Genomic DNA, 19,693 nt, shown 5'->3' on the forward strand with positions numbered 1-19,693 from the left:
CAGCCCTGCCCGGGGGGGTCCCGGCTGCCCCGGCTGGGGCTCTCCGGTCCCCCCGGCCCCTCCGTGGGGGCCTCGGGCACCTCTGAAGGTCCCGGGTCCCGCCCAGCCCCTCCGGGGGGTCCCGGAGCCCCCCCAGCCCCTCCCGGGGGTCCCGCCCCCCCCAGCCCCGCCCCGGGGGTCCCGGCCCCCCCCCCCAGCCCCTCCCGGGGGTCCCGGGCCCCCCAGCCCCGCCCCGGGGGTCCCGGCCCCCCCCCAGCCCCTCCCGGGGGTCCCGGGCCCCTCCCGGGGGTCCCGGGCCCCTCGCCCCGCCCCCAGCACCTCCGTGGCCCCACCCCCAAGCGAGACCCCGCCCTTCCAACCCCACCCCTCGTCCTCTTCGACCACGCCCCCGACCCCACCCGCCAATCGCAGAGCCGCGGCTGACCGAAGCTCCTCCTCCCCGCCGGCGCCGCGCCGTGCGTACTTCCGGTGCGCGGGGCGGGGGCCGGAAGCGGTGGGCGCGGGGGGTGCTGGGCGGCGCCGGGCGGCGGCGGAGCGGGAGCGCGGCGGGGAGGTGAGGTCCGGTCGTGAGGGGAGCGACGGGGCCGGGGCTCCCCGCCGGGGCCGCGGGCCCTGCTCCGCAATCACCGGGAGGAGACTACCGGGAGGGAGCCGCCAGCGGCCGCGCTGGGCCCCGGGGCTGGCCGGGGCGGCGCCGGTGGAGGCGTCAGGCCCGGCCGGGCTGAGGGGGCTCCGTCCGGCTCTGCCGGGGCCGCGCAGGGAGGCGGGACTGCTCCGGCCCGGTTGCTGGGGGTAAATCCGTTAAACGTGGAGGTTTCGGGTTAATTTAGTCACGGAACGGTGAAAACCCCCCGAGGCGGCTGTCACCGGGGCCCGCCGCCGCCCGTGGCACCGGGCGGGGCAGCTTCGGGCCTCCCCGGGGCCTCCTGCGCCGAGCGGAGGCGCTTCCTGCCGCGGGGGCCCGGCCCGGGGCCGCCCCGGCGCCCGAATCCCGCCGGGGGAGCGGGACGGGGGTTACCCGGGACGGGCGTTACCGGGGCCGGCAGCGGCCGGGCGGCTCCCTCGGGCAGGGGCCGCCGCAGGACCGCCTGGCCGCGGCCGGGGTATTTCTGTCGCTCTCCCCGTCTCGCTGGGCTTGGCGGGGGGTTTTGTCCTCAGCCTGTTGCTGAGCTCTCCTCTGCCTTCTGCGTTGCGGCGGGGACGGGGGTGGGATAAACGCCGAAGCGATGGCTTTGGATTTTGTGATAGTGAAATGAAAAAACCGATACGGGCGTTTCGCGCCTCAGGTCACGGGATTTTGCGCATCGGGTTCTGTAATTCCCCAAGACCCGGGCTGTAGGTGCACAGCGCTGAAAAACCAAGAATCAGCGACCTCGAAAAAAACCTGCTGTATTCCCCTTTTCTTCCTGAGGCGATCCTCGTGTCCCCGGAATATTGCTGAGCTTTCTGAAAGCCAAAAATACCCCTTATTATTCATGTAACAAAGTTCAGCCAAGCAGCCTCTGCTCGAGCAGGCACAGCTCGGGAGGGATGCTGACGAGGTTTGATGCTCTGAATTCCTGATCTGGAGCTTGGTGCTGTATCCAATTTAGCTTAGATCTGAGATCCTCAGTTGCTTCCCTGGTGGATTCATCGCCCTGACGGGGAATGGAAATGAGAGGAGCGTAGCAACGGAGCCTGGCAAGTGCAAACCTCCCGTTTCATATAATTGTGATGAAAAAAGAGTCCTTGCGCTCGCTCTAGCGTGAAGTCATGCTTTAACCTTCTCTTAGTGTTTGTGTAAAAATGCCAAGTAACATTGTTAATCAGTAGGATTTGTTATTTGAGAGAGCTTAAATGGGGTCCAGATGGATTTTTTTTTTTTTTAAGGTGCTTTTGGTTTTCTAAATAAAGTAGATCTGAAATACCAGAAGTAGACACCGTGGGTTCTGGAGCAATGTCAACAAGTATTGTTGTACTCTAAACAGCAGAGATCTCTGTCTTGGCAGCTGCTGGGGCTAGCAATGGCTGACTTGTGTTCGTGGCTGGTCCTGACAACTGACTAAATTCGGGCATTTGACTCCTCTCTTGCTTCAAATAGTTCCTTATTTGATGAGCTGAACTGCTTTTAAAAAAAAAAAAATCTTTGGGCTTTTGGAAGATATAAATGTTGGAAATCATCTGGTAGCTGATCCCCTGAGATATTCCAGTGTCAGCTCAGAAATAAACTGTGGTATGTTCCTAATTTAGTTGTCCCATCTTCGCTCCTTTTGCCTGTAGAAACAGGAAGTGGCTGATGCAAATTTCGTGTTGCTGACAGCAGTTTGTCGGGCTTCGCAAAAGCTGAATCTGAACAGAGGCGTAGGTTTGACTTGCTTTGGCTATAGAACTAACATTTCTGTCTTCCAGAATGTCTAAGCGAGGGCGCAGGTTAGCGTGCTGTCTCAGGCAACCGGAAGCGTTTCGTTTATGCCGTTTTTAGAACTCGCTCGCTCCTCTGAGGACCGGCCTTTGGCTGGGACGCGCCGGCTCCTCGGTGTTCTCCAAACAGGAAACTCTTACCGTGGCGGTGTACGGGATCGGCTTTGGGCTACCTAGTGTTTTTACAAATCGAATCTCTTCCCTTTATTGCTCTGATCGGTGTATCAAAACAGTCCAGTTGTAGATTAAAGCCTGTTGGCTGTACAGTGTGTTCAAAACCATGTTCCCAAGCTTTGATGGAAATAAAGGCTAGTTAATAGATTAACTAAATGTGCTATGAAAATGAATGGACTTTCTGGCCCAGGGTGAAATGCGTTTGCTGTGTAGACCATAGCTTCCGCTCCATTGGTAATCAAAGTTCAATTGAATTTAAACAAGACCTAGATTTAAATCCTGCATTATAGTCCCAAAAGGGAGAGCTTCATCTCAACTCCACTTCTGAGAGCTGGAGAACTCTAACCCCCGGCTGCACGGCGTAGCTCGACAGCCTTTCTCATTCCTCCTGAGCGGGGGACGATGCGCTGAGCAAAAATGACCCTTCGATGGTCTGTGTGCCTCAGCTTCCTCTTTAAAGAAGGCCAGTGAGATCCCTTTTTATTGCTGAGATCTGTGAAGTCAGTTTGTCGCTTCCTGACAGATTATTCTGCATTCAGAGTGATCGACAGACCAAACGCTGTTTAGCTGTAGCCCAACCAGGTCCGCTTTGTGATCTTCCCCCCCCCTTCACTAAACATTAATCTCTCTGGATTGCACACTCTGGCTCTTAATGTTAGTTAGATTTTGGTCTGTACAATTAAATATCTTTATTTCATTCTGGATGGATATGTAGATAGCAGAAAGAGCTGCATCCCCAGGGCAAAGAGCATAGTAACGGTGAGTCAAGACAGTTTTAGCGAGGAGTGACTGAGATATAGCTGCCTGCTCTAGGACTTTGCGCTGCCTGCACTTAGTTCTGGTTTTGCTGCCAATTTACCAAGTGACTTAATCTTGTGAGTTGTCCTGATGCTGCCCGTTAAACAGAAATTAAAATGAGTTCACCATCTGCCAGATAGCGCTAGGTTTACAAAGCTGGTATCGAGCCCTCGTGAGTTTATGGCTTCTGTCAGGGAAACCCGCTGGGGCCCGGGCAGGACGTGTCAGACGGGAAGGGACTGGAAGGAATCTGAATCTCACGGAATGCTGTCTTGCTAAAGGACATTAATCCCGACAGCGTATCTAGAATTGATGCACTGTGCTCCTCGCAACAGCATGTTTTATTGCTGGGGGTCGGAAGCAGCTTTCCATCTGGACTTTCTGGTTTGTAATCCTGATTTGAAATGCAGTTTGCGACTCGGTAATGGAGCTGATCAGATTAGAGCCTCGCGTGCAATGTGGTGGGGATCAGCGGTGCAGAACAGCAGCTTTGCCCAGCGCTCCGTAAACCCGGTGTCCTTCCTGAAACCCCCGCGTTACACCCCTCTATCTTGCCGCATCTCAAAGCGTGGGAGAATTTCCTTAACAGGTGGCTCTTTTGGGGGGGGGGGCAAAATTCCTTCTTTTCGTGTGCTGAGAGCGGGGGAGGCAGAGCCCTGCTCTTGGCTGCGCTCCCACTTGAAGACGTGAGCCCCATTCTGGATGCGTCGTCCTCGGCTGCAGCAGAGCGCTGACGATCCTGTGGTCGGGATTTCTACATTGTACAGAATTAAAAAAAAAAAAAAAAAAAAAAAGGAAAGAAAAGGTATTCATTACTGTTGATTATAGGGGCGACTGCCCACAAGTTTCAGCCTCTCTGAACTTTTTTTATATCTGGAAGCCATCCAGTTACTGCTGTCCGGTTTTAGGCACAGCATCTCCTCTGGCTCACCCGTGCATGGAGGAGGAAACCGCTGTCTTCCTCTTGGAAGGGGGGGGGCCTCTCCCCTGCCCCCCGCATCAGTGCTGCTTCTCCTGATGCAAGCAGGCGAAAGAGGGGTGGAAAACGGCCTTGTTTGTCTTGTGACATCAGCGCCGCTCGTGACTAACGCTGGATCTGCCCCACGGCCTCTGGAAATGGGGCGAAAACGTGCACTTCAGAGCAGGGCTGAGGAGGCTTGCGAGCAAGAGCAAAACCCTAGTTAGAACTTCAGGTTTCGTTTCCGAGGGAGCTCTAGCACCAGTTCATCGGCGCAGCTGGGTAAACCCTGCCTTCCTTTTTGGGTAGGCTGGGGAATGTGCTGGGAAGGACGTTCTCCTCCAGGCAGGGCTTTGTTGCAATAAGAAGGAAGCTGTGTCCAGGCCATAATTGTGATTCACGTGGTAAAGTCTTTCGATGAGTGGTGATAAGATAAAAATGCAATTGGTGACTTGCTACTCCCTCCCTGCATTCCCCGCGCATTAGTGTGCTCGGAGCGTGACTTGTCTTGCTCCTTGGTGCAGAGTCTCTGCAAAGCAGTAATTAATGGAAAGTTTATATGACACTTAACTTTTCCAGATGAGACGCTTCAAATGACTTCTGTGCCTAAATCGCTTTCCTGTGCGCTGCTTGCAGAGTAGATTCTGCAGTTCAGATAGCAAAGCCTGCAGAGGGAGAGCGTGAACAGGGGCGCATTGTTGTGGAGGCAGCTATGCCGCCTTAGCTTGTGCAGCTGCTCGTCTTCGCCTGTGCCAGGGCGGCTCATTTTGCACGCTGATGCTCTGTACCGTAGCGATGCTGGAGTTATAGATGTTCCTTGGAGGAATTCAGGACTCCGGGAGGTCCCTGCGGATGCATTTGCAGAATCAAAACCACTAGTTCGGACCTGAAGCGTGTGAACTCCCGGTGAAGCGCTCGCACTTGATTTGCTACGTGGTCACAGCTGGGACTTTGGCCAAGAACTGACTGCAGTGAGGTTCTGTGCAGACCTTTGTTTTATTGAGTGCTGTCGATACAAGGTTAGAAGATATAAGTTTTAGTATCCTTATCCGTGTAAGAAGTCCTTACAATGGAATAAGGCTGTGTGGCCATTAAGGAGCGACTGTGGCAATAGAAAGTGGCTGTGTGCATGGCTGTTGTGTAACCCGAATGTCCCTGGTAATGTGAGGGTGCCCTGCCATCCATCATCAGGGTGCGGAGCTAGGTAGAAATTATTCTTCTGGAACTGGTAGGACTTGTACCAGACAGCTGATAAACCCTCTTCAATATTTGGTGTACGAGTTTCATACTGTCAGAGGATGCGAATAATTGTATTCTGTCTGTGCAGGTTGTGGACAGCGGTAGATATGGAAAGACTGGTTGAACGGTTGGAGAAGGCTGTGGAGCGCCTGGAGACGGTGTGCCAAGGATCTGGCATGTGTGCAGATGGCTCTTCCAAAGGTAAGGCCCGAGCCACCTCCCCAGCAGCGTCGCCCCACGGGAGTCCCTGTGCTGAAGCGGCGGTGTCAGACACCAGCAGTGCTGTTGCAGCGCGGGCGGTGCTCGTGCAGGCATGCAGAGGGCTGTTAGATGAACTGGCCGTGCGCAGAGGGGAAGCGAGTTTCGCAGCAGATACTGCGCAAACGCAGAGGCGCCTGCGGTTACCGTCCTGCTAAGATAACAGCTTCCTGTGGCTGCAGCGCTTCCCTCGTCTGCGTTCGGCTGCGTGCTTCGGGCTGAGCCTCCTGCGTTTGGCCGTCGTGACCCGGGGAGGGTTCAGCGCGGAGCGGGTGGGAGGTGCGGCCCAGGAGCGCGGTGCGTGTCCGTGCTCCCTGCCCGGAGCCCACCCGGTGCCTCTCGGTGATACCTGTGCTCTGGTTCCTTCCCTGCAGGAGTGGCTCAGTACGTGCAGGCTTTCGATGCCCTTCTGGCTGGCCCGGTAGCTGAGTACATCAAGATCAGCAAAGAAGTTGGCGGGGATGTGCAGAAGCACGTAAGGACTCACGTTCTCCCTCCGCTCTAAACAGATGCTGCTTGTTCTTCAGGGCTGTTAAGGGCCAAGTTTGCTGTCAGTGTTTGCATTCCTTTAGCGCTGTATTCTAGGATGTTTGTAATCCTGGAGGATTCAAAACAGATGCAGATGCCCAGATAACCTCCAGCAGATTGCCACCTACACACGCTATGAATCAAACCTCCTTCCTGAAATCTTTGTTAGTTAGGTGCCTAGCTCTCTTTGCGGATTTTGGCTCGTGCCTTTAGGAGGCCTGTAAACTACCCAGCCCGAGAGCTCGTACACTTGCAAGTTTTCTCTGAGGATGGCTGTCTCCAAGAATACGTGCTTTGGGGTCAGCATAGCTGCTTTCTTACAGACAGGAACTGCGAGCAGCAGGAGCTTGAATGGCTATTAGTGTTACGCTGGGTGCAAGGGAAGCTCTCTCATGTTTCTCTCTGTTCTTAGGCTGAGATGGTTCATGTGGGCTTGATGAGTGAGAGGGCTCTTCTGGTGATGGCATCTCAGCATCAGCAGCCAACAGAGGTAAGTCGGGGAAATCCCTCGTCAGAAACTTGTGTGCCCTTACCTCGGAGCTGGGGATGACTGCCACTGGAGGGGAGTCTGGGCCGTTACGGTTCCCCCAAAAGGGGAACCAGAGGAGGACCGGAGACACTCGCATTCATGGGGTGGCACTTGCTGAAAGCGTGAACTCTTCTGGGTGCTCGCCCGATACCGGGCAGAATTCTGGAGGTTGATGCTTAGAGCTGCAGACCTGGCATTTTCCAGTCATTAGAGCAACAAGCGTTCTGTTGCTGTCAGAGCGGCTCGTGAGTGTCATCTCACAGCGTCTGCCTCGAGTTTCACCTTGCACCAACGCTGCACAATCCCTGTTCCTCAGATGCGACCTGCAGACAGGAACTTGTCTGAGACGGGAGCCACGGTGGGATTTGCATAGAGCGTGCTTTTCATTATGTGATGCTTATAGACTTTCAGGCATTAAACTCCTTCTGAAGTATAACAGACACTTGTCTCTCCTGAATGGTCTCTGAATAATAGCTAGGCTTTTAGGATTGATTTGTCCTTTGTAAGTAATTTAACACTTTACCCTAGGCTGCTGCTTCTCAGCAGGATGTGTGACTGAGAATCTGATCCTGAATGCCTTGGCTTTTCCCTGCTGAGAACTGCTTTTCCTGAGCAACAGGATCCCACCTTGCTTTTCTGTGCAGTTATTATCTGGCTTAGTCATGGCTTCTGCCGCTACGCTGTGGCAGCTGGATTTCTGCGCTACTTTCCTATTCACTGCAAAATATATCTGCATCTCTTTCCCCAAACTCAGCACTGGAGGGCTGTTTATCTTTTCCCAGGCTTGGTGGGACGCTGCTCTGCACAGCCTCTAGTGTGAGAATCTGCTTACAAATTCCACTGACGCGTTATTTAAACAAAGGATGATGAACAAACAACAACCTTAATCTAGCGTAGGTCTTTGTGCAGGTTGTCTTGGGGGAGTCTAGTCAGTTCTGGAGCAGCCAGTTTAAAATGCAAAATGTATGAACTCTCATTGCTTGCGGTGAAGAATTTCCCCATCCTGTTACTTGACGGTGGCGCTGGGCTGGAGCTTCTGAAAGCGTAGCCTGGCCAGTGGTCCTTGGAGCCTCTCTGTTTTCGCCTAAACAGGGGAAAGGACAGCAAATGGAAAAGCCGAGGCTTTGAAAAGCAAGTTTTGCCCAAATTTGTCCCTCGCTGCTGCCACCAGCAGGAGAATTTCTGATCTTGGAGGAAAGAAAAGTTGCCCAAGAGGCATCTCTGGAAATGTGCAATTGGCTGCTCTGCCCTGCCCTCGGAAGACTTCTAAGCACTTTCAGTCAGCGTTCCAAGTGAACAACACACAGAAACAATTTTTATCAATATGAGAGGCTTGGATTGACTTGACAAGTAACTTGAATCCTGAAGTGCAGCTTGATAAGGCAAGCTGAGAATTTGCTGTGACTGCGATTGGAGTGCAGGCTGTAGATCCCAAACTGCCGAAGCCTGCATAGCACCCCCTTTCTCCGGGGGTTTGTAAAGGAGAAGAAAAATTTGACAAACTGTCTTGGAACAAAAAAATCCAGGAAAGACAAATGCTATTTCTGTCCTCGTTACTAACAAGCTTTGTCAGTGCCTCTTGGATTGAACATGAGTCACGGTTCTTGGCGTACTCCCATAGTACCAATCCGGTTAGGAGCTATGACTTCAGCCCTGGAGGAGCTGGGCTGTGGGACTGAGCTCGGCTCGCAGGGAGGGCCGGGCCTGGACAGGCGCTGCAGCAGCAGCTTGTGCCAGTTGGAGTCTTCCTCCGAGTGACCGTCATCTCGGCAGAGCGGCCAGTGACGATGTGCAGCCATTCCAGAGCAAGACTGATGTTCTTAATTGTTATTGTCCCTCTTCTCCCGCAGAGTGCGTTCTCATCGCTTCTGAAACCAATTTCAGAGCAAATCCAGGTGGTGCAGAATTTCAGGGAGAAGAACCGTGGTAGCAAACTGTTCAATCACTTATCAGCAGTCAGCGAGAGCATCCCAGCCCTGGGCTGGGTGGCCATGGTAAGAACTCTGGTGGGAAGTGGTTTCCTTGGGCTGGTGGGAAGAGTCTGGCTCCCTGGTCCTGGGAGTTCGGTTCCACGCAATCGCTGGGTTCCACGCCACTGTGTTCTTCCTTCTTTAGGCTCCAAAGCCTGGTCCTTATGTGAAGGAAATGACCGATGCTGCCATGTTTTATACCAACCGGATCCTCAAGGAGTACAAGGATGTGTAAGTTCACCTTCTCTCTTAAAGATGTCACTGAACACAGCTAACTGGGTGTGTAGGGGCTGCTCCAGTATCTAACCACAGCTGCCTTGGTCTTTAATGCATTCCTTTTAAAGGCAGGGTATATTTATAAAGCCTCATTGAGCTGTTCTTTCCTGATCCCTAGTGACAAGATTCCTTGGAATCTCTGGTAGCAAGTGTATCGCTGCTCTTGTCTCGGCATCGTCTGGCGGCTGAGCTGTTTCCCAGGGCAGCAGGTTGTCTCGGGAATGGGTCATGTTGGACGTGCCAGACTCCTGAATTAAAATGGGTTACAGCGCAGAGCAGGCCTGTGGCCTTCTGCCTGCCGGTGCAAGATTAACGCTGAAGCTAGAGCAGAGTGCTGGAGGTGCGAGGCTGCTGTGCTGGTCCAGCTGTGTCTTGCCTGTAGGCCGAGAGGCGGAGAGACGTAAAGAACCGTTTGTAGTCCTTGGGTTTTAATGGCAAATGCACCTGCTCACTCCTTGTGATCTCCTTGTGTCCTCAGAGATAAAAAGCAAGTGGACTGGGTGAAAGCTTATTTGAGTATCTGGACAGAGCTGCAGGCCTATATCAAAGAGTATCACACCACAGGGCTGACTTGGAGCAAAACGGTAAGTCCTGGCTGCATCTGCGGGAGCTTCTTAGATGAGTATTGCACGTTATTGCAGCAGATATGGAGCTTGTGCAATTGCCTTTCCTCTTGCCGGCCTCTTACAGGGTCCTGTAGCAACGGAAGGGGCTAAATCGCCATCCGCTGCCCCAGCCGGGGCTGCGCCTCCCCCACCGGGCCCTCCTCCCCCACCCGCTCCTGCCCCCACGAGCTCCAGCACAGACGACTCTGCCTCCCGCTCCGCGCTCTTCGCCCAGATCAATCGGGGAGAAGGCATCACCTCTGGTAGGTGGAAATAGCGAGCGGAGGGAGGGCGGCCGCGAGCGAGAGCGCTGTTGTGTTGTGAATCCTTGTCTTGCTGCCGTCCCTCGTACGCCTGCTCAGAAAGGAGGCTGGCAGTAACAAAAGAGCATCTGCTCTGAGCGTGAGGCTGGGAGCCAGAAGCAGCCCTGAGGCAGTTCAGAGGGGCAGGGGGAGCACACCCGAGCTAGAATTCTCAGCCTCATCTGTCAAGTGCAGCAAGAGACCGGTCTCTAGCTGCGACGGAGAGAGTGAGCCCTCTGGCTGCCTGCACGTCTCCAGCACAAAAGGTGCAGTTCTGCAGCTATTCATATTTGCACAAAACGTATCCCTTTTTTTGCGTTACCCGGTTAGCGTGGCAGGACAGACGTGAAACAAAGGCGAGGTGCTTGGCTCAAGGCTTTCTCCAGCTGCAGAGTGGAAGACTGGCACCCCCTGGTTCTACGGGACATCTTGTGTTCTCGGCAATATTGCATCCGTCTTCCTTGCTCCCTCTTTCACTGGCTGTCACTCGTGCTTGGAGTCAACTTGGGCCCAGTCTCAATAATTTATTTGCATTTTGAAAAATGTTATCGTGGTGATTGTTGTAATCACTGATGTCTGGTGTTTGTGAAACTGCAGTCTTGCAGGAGAGCTGGATCTCGGGTTTGACTTCTCTTGCAGGCTTAAGACATGTCTCGGATGACATGAAGACCCACAAGAATCCAGCACTGAAGAACCAAGGGGGTCCTGTGAGAAGTGGACCCAAACCTTTCACTGCTCCCAAACCAGCCTGCAACGCTAATCCCTCCCAAAAAACCTCTCCAAAGGCACCTGCGCTGCTAGAATTAGAGGGCAAAAAGTGGAGAGTGGTGAGTGCCTGGCGTCGGCATGAGTGGGTTGGAGGGATGGGAGCTTTGCAGCAGGGAGGCAGGGTCTCCTGAAGACCTTTCTTGAAAGAGGCACCAGCCTGAAGGTACACGCGGTTTGCTTTTAAAGGGGCTACGCTGCCCTGCTGCTCACACAGATTAATTGGTCTGCATTCCAAAAATAAAGTGCGTTTTCCCTGCCTTCTCAGGAAAACCAGGAGAATGCCACTAACCTGGTAATCAGTGACACAGAGTTGAAGCAGGTAGCATATGTTTTCAAGTGCACAAATAGTACACTCCAAATCAAAGGCAAGATCAACTCCATCACCCTCGGTAAGTGGAGAAGCCCTGAAAACGGCTCCTGCCTGCTGGTCTGGTTGCAGACGGTTGAATCTCCAAAACCTTTCTGTGAGCTACTCTGTCTTTTCTTTGCAGACAACTGTAAGAAGCTAGGGCTGGTGTTCGATGACGTGGTGGGCATCGTAGAGATCATCAACAGCAAGGACATTAAAGTTCAGGTGAGCGCCTGCGACCTGTTCTCTGCCTGCACGATGACTGACGCGCTGTACAACAGGCCGTCTGGCGCATCTGCTGCTCTGAGTAGTTTTATTTCCAGAACAGGAAGGCGCATCTGTGGAGAACATTGGTGAAACACCATCTGTCCTGCTGCTCTGCAGCTCCCCCTGCCCAGCCCTGAGGAAAGGGCTGAAATTTGCCTCACTGAGCTGCCTCAGGGCTCCAGATAAAAGATGAGCCTCTGTGAGGCAGGCAGTGCAACGCGACTGCCAAAGGAGGGGGCCAGCAGCAGAATCTGCTCCGATTCCCGTTTTGGTATCTGATTTGGGATGGCCAATTTGCCCAGCGTTCACTGTAGTTTTGTTCTAAAGAGATCAGAACAAGAAATAACTTTGGATTTTTGCCAAAGGTGGGAGTACTTGAATGCAGCGTGCCTGCGGCAGGGGGGCTGGAGTCAAACCTCTTGCCTCGAAGGCAAGCGCAAAAGAAAAATGTTGTTGTTGCCCGCTTCGAGCTAATGCTCCTCTCGCTGCTTTGACCGCCCTGCTAGGTAATGGGGAAAGTGCCAACGATTTCCATCAACAAGACGGACGGTTGCCACGTGTATCTGAGCAAGAACTCCCTAGACTGCGAAATCGTCAGTGCCAAGTCATCAGAGATGAACGTCCTTATTCCCACAGAGGGTGGTGACTTTGTAAGTGTTAAGTTTTGAAATCGTTGTGGTCTGCTTGGGGTTGGGGTAACGCAGGGCCCTGCGGGGAGCGTCACAGGATTGCTGTTCTGAGCCCTGCAGGGACTGCCACGGTAACGGTGAGGTCTGGAGGGACAATTCTAGACTCGACTCGGAGGTTGTGAATGACGATGGGATGCTAAAACCAGCAAATCGAGTCGTTTGTCTTTACAGGGAGATACTTGCTGTTTGTGAGAGTTTCTGCTTCCTCAGGATCTCCTGGGGGCAGAACAGGCAGCGTTTGTGGTACAGGAGGGGACAGAGCACGTATCCAAGAAAAGAAATGCCTGAAGCAGTGGGAACAGTTACTAGTCTCGGTCATAAACTGTTTTGTGACAACAGCTTTCTATTTTTACTCTCCAGACTGAATGCCCTGTCCCAGAACAGTTCAAGACGGTGTGGAACGGTCAGAAGTTGGTTACCACTGTGACGGAAATTGCTGGCTAAGCAGAAAAGCTCCAAGGCTCATGCCTTCCCCTGGCCCTGCTGTGGGACAAATCTGCTTTCAGATGATTCTCTTAGATTTCTTGTACCTTTCTGCTCTCAAACTGCTTCTCTTCTACCCGAGAGACACAGCTACCTGCCGTCACTGAAATACCTCTGGCTGGGGTGTGGTGGAGGTGGCGGGTCAGTTATCGGCCACATCTATTAGCAGGAAGGTGTATTTTTTTTTTTCCTCCTCCCCTTGTCCGATCTAACTGCACCAATTGATCGAGTCAGATTTTTGGTGAACTTCACAGCCAGTACTGGCAGTTGGCTTTCAGAGTGTTGTTCGGGTTTTTTTTTGTATTGCCTTTAAGCAAACTGTTCATGTGAGAGAGGAATGTTGTTCCCTTTTTAACAAAAAATGGTTTTTGTCAGGGTCCAGGGTACCCAGCTGCTATGGCAGATGTCTCAAGAAGGTCCTGGAAGCTGCTCCTTCCAGCTCTGTGCGCTAGTTGGTGGCATTACAGGACCTGGGAAGGGCTTTGTCGGACCAAAGGCTGAGGACCTGGGCCGCAGCATTCCACCCCCATCTCTTTCATCATTCCTACTAGCTCAGTGTATTTCTGATCGTGCCATGACAGGAGGCTTTACATTAACCAGTGCCACAGGAGGCCTGCAGTGGAGTAACTGCAGTTACCCCCCCAGCAGCCTGGCTGGTAGCTCGGAGCTGAGCACCTCCGATTCCATGAGCCCTCCACCCTCGCAAGGGAATCTTTGCCCCAGGGCTTCCTTCTCGGAGCAGCTGAACGCAGGTTCAGTCTTCCAGGACAGTTCTTCTGAACCTGTCCCCTTCTGCAGAGGAAGGGTCTCCTTCATTCCAGGGTCAGTAGTGCAGTATTGTAAATACCCGAGTTGGATCAAGTCGGTTCATCACTCTCTTCCTCATCTGCAATCAGCCCCCGTAAAGTTACTCCTCTCACGCTCCCTTTTCCCCTGTTGCTTGGCTCTTTACTTTGGTGGAAGCTCGCAGCCTCTGTTCCAGGGCCCTGGAGCAGAGTGATGGATCTAAGACACAGTACTGTACTGACCCACAAAGGGAGCTGCACGTGCTTTGACCTTCATTTTTTCCAACGCCTCGGGTGGCATAAGCATATCTTAAATGCATTTCCTCTGTAAAGTGTCAATGTTCTTTTTCTCTAGGACAAAACTTACAAAAAAAAAAATATGCAATTTTTTTATTTTGAGACTGTCCTGTGACTTGTACTCGTCTTCTCCTGAGGCTTGTGAAAAAACCTTTCTTATGTACTTAAGATTATACAGAAGATAGAATAAAGTTAATGCCAACTTGCTCATTACAGTGACTCTTGTTTGCTCTTGGGGGGCCCACAGGACCTCAGGCAGGACAAGATGCCCCTTGCTGCTTCGCATACTTTCCCTGTGGGGAAGTACAGACTTTCCTCAGCTCCCCCCAAATCAAATTGTCAGCAGTTGTCAAATCTCACCTCTTTTTTCAGTTGGTTAGATGTAAAGGTCTTTATTGATTGCAGTTGCTGTACAAAAGTGCATGAAACAAGCCATTAGTTGAAAACTGTTCAAGCTGTTAATACCTGCTTAATTCAAAACCCTCCTTTTTCCCCCAGAAACCTCTCAGTTTGGCCCTTTTCCCCATCTTGAAGGACAGGCTGTAAGGTCTTTGCATGCAGCCACGTAAGTCTACTTGCTGATCCCTTTAGGAGACGCAGCATTCTTGCTCTGGTGAGTTCGGTTAACACTGCCATCGCATCCTGCGAGGAACAGGCGACGGGGATGACAAACCTCTCGCCCAGCTAATCATTTTGCCGTCACCAAGCGACCGGCAGGGCCACAGCTCTGAGAACCGAAGCCTGTGCAGGATGGAGTGCTTCAGAGTGAGCGCAAGGCTCGGTCCACCCCTATTGGAGCGTAATTACATCCAGACAAGCCCCGGTCTCTTACGCAGCGTAGCGGGTGCCACCTCTGCACGCCGTGGAACCGCTGAGCTAAGCCCCCTCTTCTTCCCCTTCCCCAGCTCCCCGCAGGCTTGTACGCAGAAAGTGCTGTTGCACAGTAGCAGCTGCATTAACTACAGTGGTGGTGCCTCCCCTCAGCTTCACTGGAGGAAGGGGAGGATAGTGGTGTAAAACCACTCTTCTGAGAAGTGCAGGTGATCCCCTTTCACCCCCAGGAACACCAGCTTTCCTGCTTTGTCCATCTCCTGCAGCCCCAGGCGATCCTGCAGAGAGAAGTACGACCGTAGCTAGCTTCCCGGGGCCCTGCCGCTGGCAAAGGCTGGGGAAGCCGCATGGAGAAGAGCACTGATGGTCAGAGGCTTGCTGCAGCAGTGGCTAGCAGGCCAGAGTGGCTTCCACCTCTGCTCTTCAACGCTTCTCCTCACAGTGGGGAAAAAGGCATTTTTGGGTGACTCTTACAGCAAGGCTTTAAAAAGGAGCAGAGTTCATTAAACAGGCTGAAGGGGATCTCGAGCCAGGCGTGAGACCACCACTGTAATTCCCACTGCCACAACTGGCCCGGAGGGAAATACCTTCCCAAACAGCTACTGGCAAGAGGAGGCCGTGCCCCAGGAGCGGCAGAGGTGGTGAGTAGAGCAGAGCTGTGGGGTTTGGAGCTCCTCGAGGCCCCAGGGACACTACGTTCTCTGGAGTAGAAATAGCAGGAACCCCTCAGCCCCCAGCAGAACGTACCTCTGTGTACAGCGAGGTCTCCTTCAGCGGGACGGTCTCCTTGGCTTGGCCACTTTTGTAAAACCCAAACCACTATCAGAATAAAAACAAGGAAACGGTTGCTGGAGAGCAGCAGGCTTTCACCAGCTTCTGCTGGAGACACGCTGCTGCAGGCGGTGCAGTATCAGGCCTACGTTTGTGCTCAGCCTGCTCCTCACCACCACCCAAAAGCAGCACCCGCCCTGCCTGCCTCACCTCGGAGATCGGAGGGTCGACCATGGTGTCATTGAGAAATTTCACCATCACAAACTTTTTCAGAGCCATCAGGTTTTTCTTGTACGTCTCATTGATGCCCTGGATGAAAGCAACAGAGAACAGATCCAAGTCACTGGAAAGCCTGCTGAGACGAGTCAGGGAAACCGCCTGCTCCAACTTGCCTTGCACCTGCAAAGGAAACCCTGGACTGCACCAGCCTAGGAGCCAGGAAGGTGCATTTCTGCCGCCAGCCTCCCTTGGCTGTGCTCGTGGCCTTCAGCCTCATCTCCAGGCTGTAAAGAGGGGACGGGCCTCCCCTGCCTTCCTGGGGAGGGAGAGGATTTGCCCACTCGAATGGCGATGGGTGGACTAAGCACGTGGCGTATCTACACCAGCCGCTCCAAAAGAGCGCAGCGACGCAGGAACTGCTCTGCCATGGACAAGTCTCACTCATAAATCTACCAGCAAAACCACTTTGTACGCTCCTGGGATGCAGGGCAAAAAATGCTCCCCTTTGAACTCCAGCAAAACTACTGCCAGGGAGAGCTAACGTGAAGGAACTCACTGCCAAGGCTCCTGCTCTCCTGCTAGCATTTAATCATCAGCCAGGTCCTTACCCTCTCCTGATTTATGTCAGCCAAAAAGATGCTCTTTTTCCTGTAGTCCTCCTCCTTCAGAGGGTCGTGCCAATACTCCGCTTGTACCAAGCTGAAGAAGAGAAAAAAAAAAAGATCAGATCGGAAACCCAGAGCTTCTCACGTGGGCCTGGCCCCCGTTGTTACTCACTGCTCCTGAACAGCTTGCGTGTAGGCGCCCAGATCCAGCGTCTTTCGGATCCAGTCACAGATATGGGAGCTCTCACCGGGACAGCGTGGAAAGCCGTACACGCCTGGGGTATGGAGACATGTGTAACAACTCGGTGAGCCAAACTCAAATCCCTTAATCCCTCCGGCTAGTAAAGAACCACCCTCTTACGGGGCAGTGGCAAGAATTACCCAGGGAATCAGGCAGCCTTTAATCCTGCAATCTCATTAGACAGCCCTCCCGCCCCGGGCACCGTTACACACAGAGATAATGGATGATGTTCTGGAGACTGGGGGCAGGCAGACAAGCGGAATACCGTCCAGCTCGCCTGGCGTGTTCCCGGGAGATCTCGGGATGGTTCCCTACAAGTCTTCCCACTACACTACAAAGAAACAGACTCAAGCCATCAAAGTTCTCAGGGGAGAGTATTTGAAATTCATTGCCAGCCACTCTTAACTCTACACCTCTTAAATTCCATTTCATACTGCCTCTTTAATCTCCTGCAAAAAGCACCTCCCTTTCCTTGGGGCCTCAGCCTTCCAGATGCTGATTGTAAAATATCCTTGTGACCCAGAAGGTTTAGTTTCACAAACGCTTCGCTATGTAGTTAGAAATTTCTTCTCCTAAAACAACTAATCCCAAGTGCTTCCAAAGCATGTAAGAATTCTACCCAGACAATAAGTCGTCTGCTTACAAAGGTCCCTTCTCTTTGCTGGTTAAGCCAGACCAAGACAGAAGATAACGTACTCGGCTAACAGCTGGGCCAAAGCAGATCACCAGATTCAGACAGGAACAAAGGGACAGTTAAATTCACCAGAAAACAGTTTTTAGGAAAAGGCCAAAAAAATCATTCCTCCTGCCAACAAAAGCCCCCCACCCTTCACAGTGGTTAGGAGGCAGGGTAACTTACGAAGACACTACCTTGGTGCTGTCCCCCAACGGAGATCAAATTGAGCATGGGAGGAGAAGGACACCTCTGGGCCACCGCCCTCCTGTGGAGAAAGGTGAAGGAGCTGAGCTGGCGCTCGGCGTGCCCAGGCCACCGCTGCTGGTTCGCACGCACCTCCCAGCTTGCCACTGCACCTCCCAGCTTGCCACTGCACCTCCCAGCTTGCCACTGCGTGGGCTTGGGCGCTTGGGGAACGTTTGCAAAGAGAATTAACCCTTCCTGGTAGAGCTGGGCCACAGGCAAACACATTCCTGCCTTTGGAGCGCTCCTACCTTTACAAAGGGGTTTGTCAGTTTACATCTGCTCAGTACTTCAAAAGAATTTTACATCAGAACGTAAAGCCCAACAAAAGTCACTGGAAATGGAACAGAAGGGTAAACTCACAGGAACTGGCCTCCTTGGGAGAAGCCCATTGCGTTGTAGCCTCCTTTCAGGTGAGGGTCCTTTGCAAGCTGGCTGCACACCTCTCTCACTTGATCGTTCACGTTCATAAAGAAGCTGTTCTCCATATCCTGATGGATTAGCCAGATCAGAAAGCACAATTTGTACCTTTACAATGGTTTACATTATTTTAATCTCTACGAATAGATCGCTAACTGTTCTGCCTTTGAAAGAGGACCTTAACTTTCACAATATGACAGAAGTGAAATTCAAGTTTTGAGACTTCCCTTTATCGTGGTTTTGTTCCTACTCTGCCTGGCAAAACTCTCATACGGAACAGTGACGTTTCCCCAAACTTCTTGACAATTTGAGTCCCTTCAGATTTTGTGTATATATATAAAAAACCTCAAACTTCACCCATCTTTTCCAGATTGCAAGAAATAACACATTGCACATTACCCTGAGACACTATTTAAAGAAATTCCGTAGGGCTACACAAAACTGTCACAAAATACCAAGGTGCAGAAGATTATTATATAGAAGAAGATGTAATGAAGATTATATCTTTATTATACTGAGGATATATAGTGAATAAATGGTTGTAAATCAAAAAGGATGGCACGGGATAAAGCTCTGCCTTGAAGAGCACGGTGTCTTATCACATGCCTCACCACCTGGAGTGGTGAGAGAGTGCTCATTAGTGGATTTACATATTAATCCAGTTTAGACTAGGGATTTGTTTTTCCCCAGTTCTTGGCTGCAGGTATTATCTAGACTTTACCGGTTTCTACCTGTCAAAGCTGTTTACTTCACAAAGAAAAACAAAAAATCAGCAGGGAAAGCACAACACGAATCCTTGTGGAACCACGCTGATAACAGAGACTGCAATAACTATCGCACCTTTAGATCCACACACTGGCCACCACCCTGCCAAGCAGAAACGCGAGTGCCAGCGGAGTCAGTTATTACCTGTATCAGGTTGCTTCCAATCTTGAGAGACAGAACATAAATCCCTGGTATTTTATTCTCCACTATTTTCTTAATGTAGCCCATGCTTTGTGGATTGCAGCAACTGTCTCCTGTGAAAGGGAACAGCGCGAAACACCGTCACGTCACCGCTCAGGCCCTCAGCTCGCCGCCTCCTGCCTCCACAAACATCACACCAGGACCCCCCTGCTGCAACGGGATCAGGAGCTGCCAACGCACACACGGGCCCGGGGGAGGAGGGCCAGCACCTCCCAGCCTCCGCTGAAACCCGCGGCCTGGAGGAGGGGGACAGCGGAGCGGGGCCGGGGGCGGCCTGCCAGCTCCCCTCGGGCCTGCTCGGGTCCCAGCACGGCCAGGGGCCGGGCCAGCTAAGCCCTGCCGCCCCGCCCACACAGCCGTTACCGGCGGTTCGCCCGGCCCCCCGTCGCCGGTCCCGGCTCACCCATGCCGTGCCAGATAACCAGGGGGACGGCGGCCGCCGCGCGGCCCAGGCGCAGCCCCAGCAGCACCAGCACCGCCGCCCTGAGCGCCGCCATCTTGACTGGGCACATGACTCGCCCGCCGGGCGGGTCAGGCGGCGGGGGCGTGGCCTGGCGGGGGCGGGACCCGTGGCGGAGGGCGGTGCTGGCGGGGGGGCGTGGCCTGGCGGGGGCGTGGCGTGGCCCCCGGCGTTCCCACCCGAGGCACCGGTTCGAGTCCCGCCGTGGCTCAATCCCACCCTGGTCCCTGAAATCCCAAATCCTGCCGCAGCGTCCCGCTCCCCGCCCCGGCACACGGAGCCAGGAGACCCACGACCCCGCCGATCCCCTCTCCCCGTACGTGAGCTAGCCCGGGGGGGCGGGGCAGGGAAGGAGCCTCCCTTCGCAGCAGGCGAGGGAGGGCAGCGGGTCCCCCCGGGGCGTCTGCAGGAGCACCCCGGGGTGGGAGAGCCCCCGCTGCCCTGCCAGGCCGTTGTGGTCGAGGGTTATAAACCACGGATGCAAATAAGCCCGTCCCGGGGAGGTTTGAGGCTGCTGTAAATGGCTGTGCTCATAAAGCCGTGTGCTGGCAGCCTGCTCCCCTCTCGCCCTGCCGGTAACGGGAAA

At 53.4% G+C, this 19,693-nt stretch overlaps 2 protein-coding genes across 3 annotated transcripts; one reads left to right on the plus strand and one right to left on the minus strand.

Moving 5' to 3' along the window:
• Positions 1–484: 484 nt before the first annotated feature.
• Positions 485–13,885, plus strand: CAP1 (cyclase associated actin cytoskeleton regulatory protein 1). Of its 2 annotated transcripts, none has more exons than XM_082329497.1 (13): positions 485–553; positions 5,658–5,770; positions 6,202–6,302; positions 6,768–6,845; positions 8,735–8,878; positions 9,000–9,085; positions 9,609–9,714; positions 9,821–9,998; positions 10,677–10,864; positions 11,071–11,194; positions 11,297–11,379; positions 11,928–12,071; positions 12,471–13,885. In XM_082329497.1, the coding sequence occupies exons 2-13, from the start codon at positions 5,677–5,679 to the stop codon at positions 12,552–12,554; spliced, it is 1,410 nt and encodes a 469-aa protein (XP_082185623.1). In that variant the 5' UTR covers positions 485–553; positions 5,658–5,676; the 3' UTR covers positions 12,555–13,885. The 2 variants fall into 2 exon arrangements, with proteins under 2 accessions (XP_082185623.1, XP_082185624.1); XM_082329498.1 differs by lacking the exon at positions 485–553 and adding an exon at positions 680–792.
• A 664-nt stretch (positions 13,886–14,549) lies between these two features.
• On the minus strand, positions 14,550–19,159 carry PPT1 (palmitoyl-protein thioesterase 1; the record flags this gene model as incomplete). Its single annotated transcript, XM_082329499.1, has 9 exons — positions 14,550–14,784; positions 15,254–15,325; positions 15,488–15,586; positions 16,105–16,195; positions 16,274–16,376; positions 17,213–17,283; positions 17,625–17,752; positions 18,591–18,700; positions 19,051–19,159. The coding sequence occupies 9 exons, from the start codon at positions 19,157–19,159 to the stop codon at positions 14,662–14,664; spliced, it is 906 nt and encodes a 301-aa protein (XP_082185625.1). The 3' UTR covers positions 14,550–14,661.
• Positions 19,160–19,693: the final 534 nt, after the last annotated feature.

This window comes from Platalea leucorodia (genome assembly GCF_965183815.1).
Source record: "Platalea leucorodia genome assembly, chromosome: 18".
NCBI lineage: Eukaryota > Metazoa > Chordata > Aves > Pelecaniformes > Threskiornithidae > Platalea > Platalea leucorodia.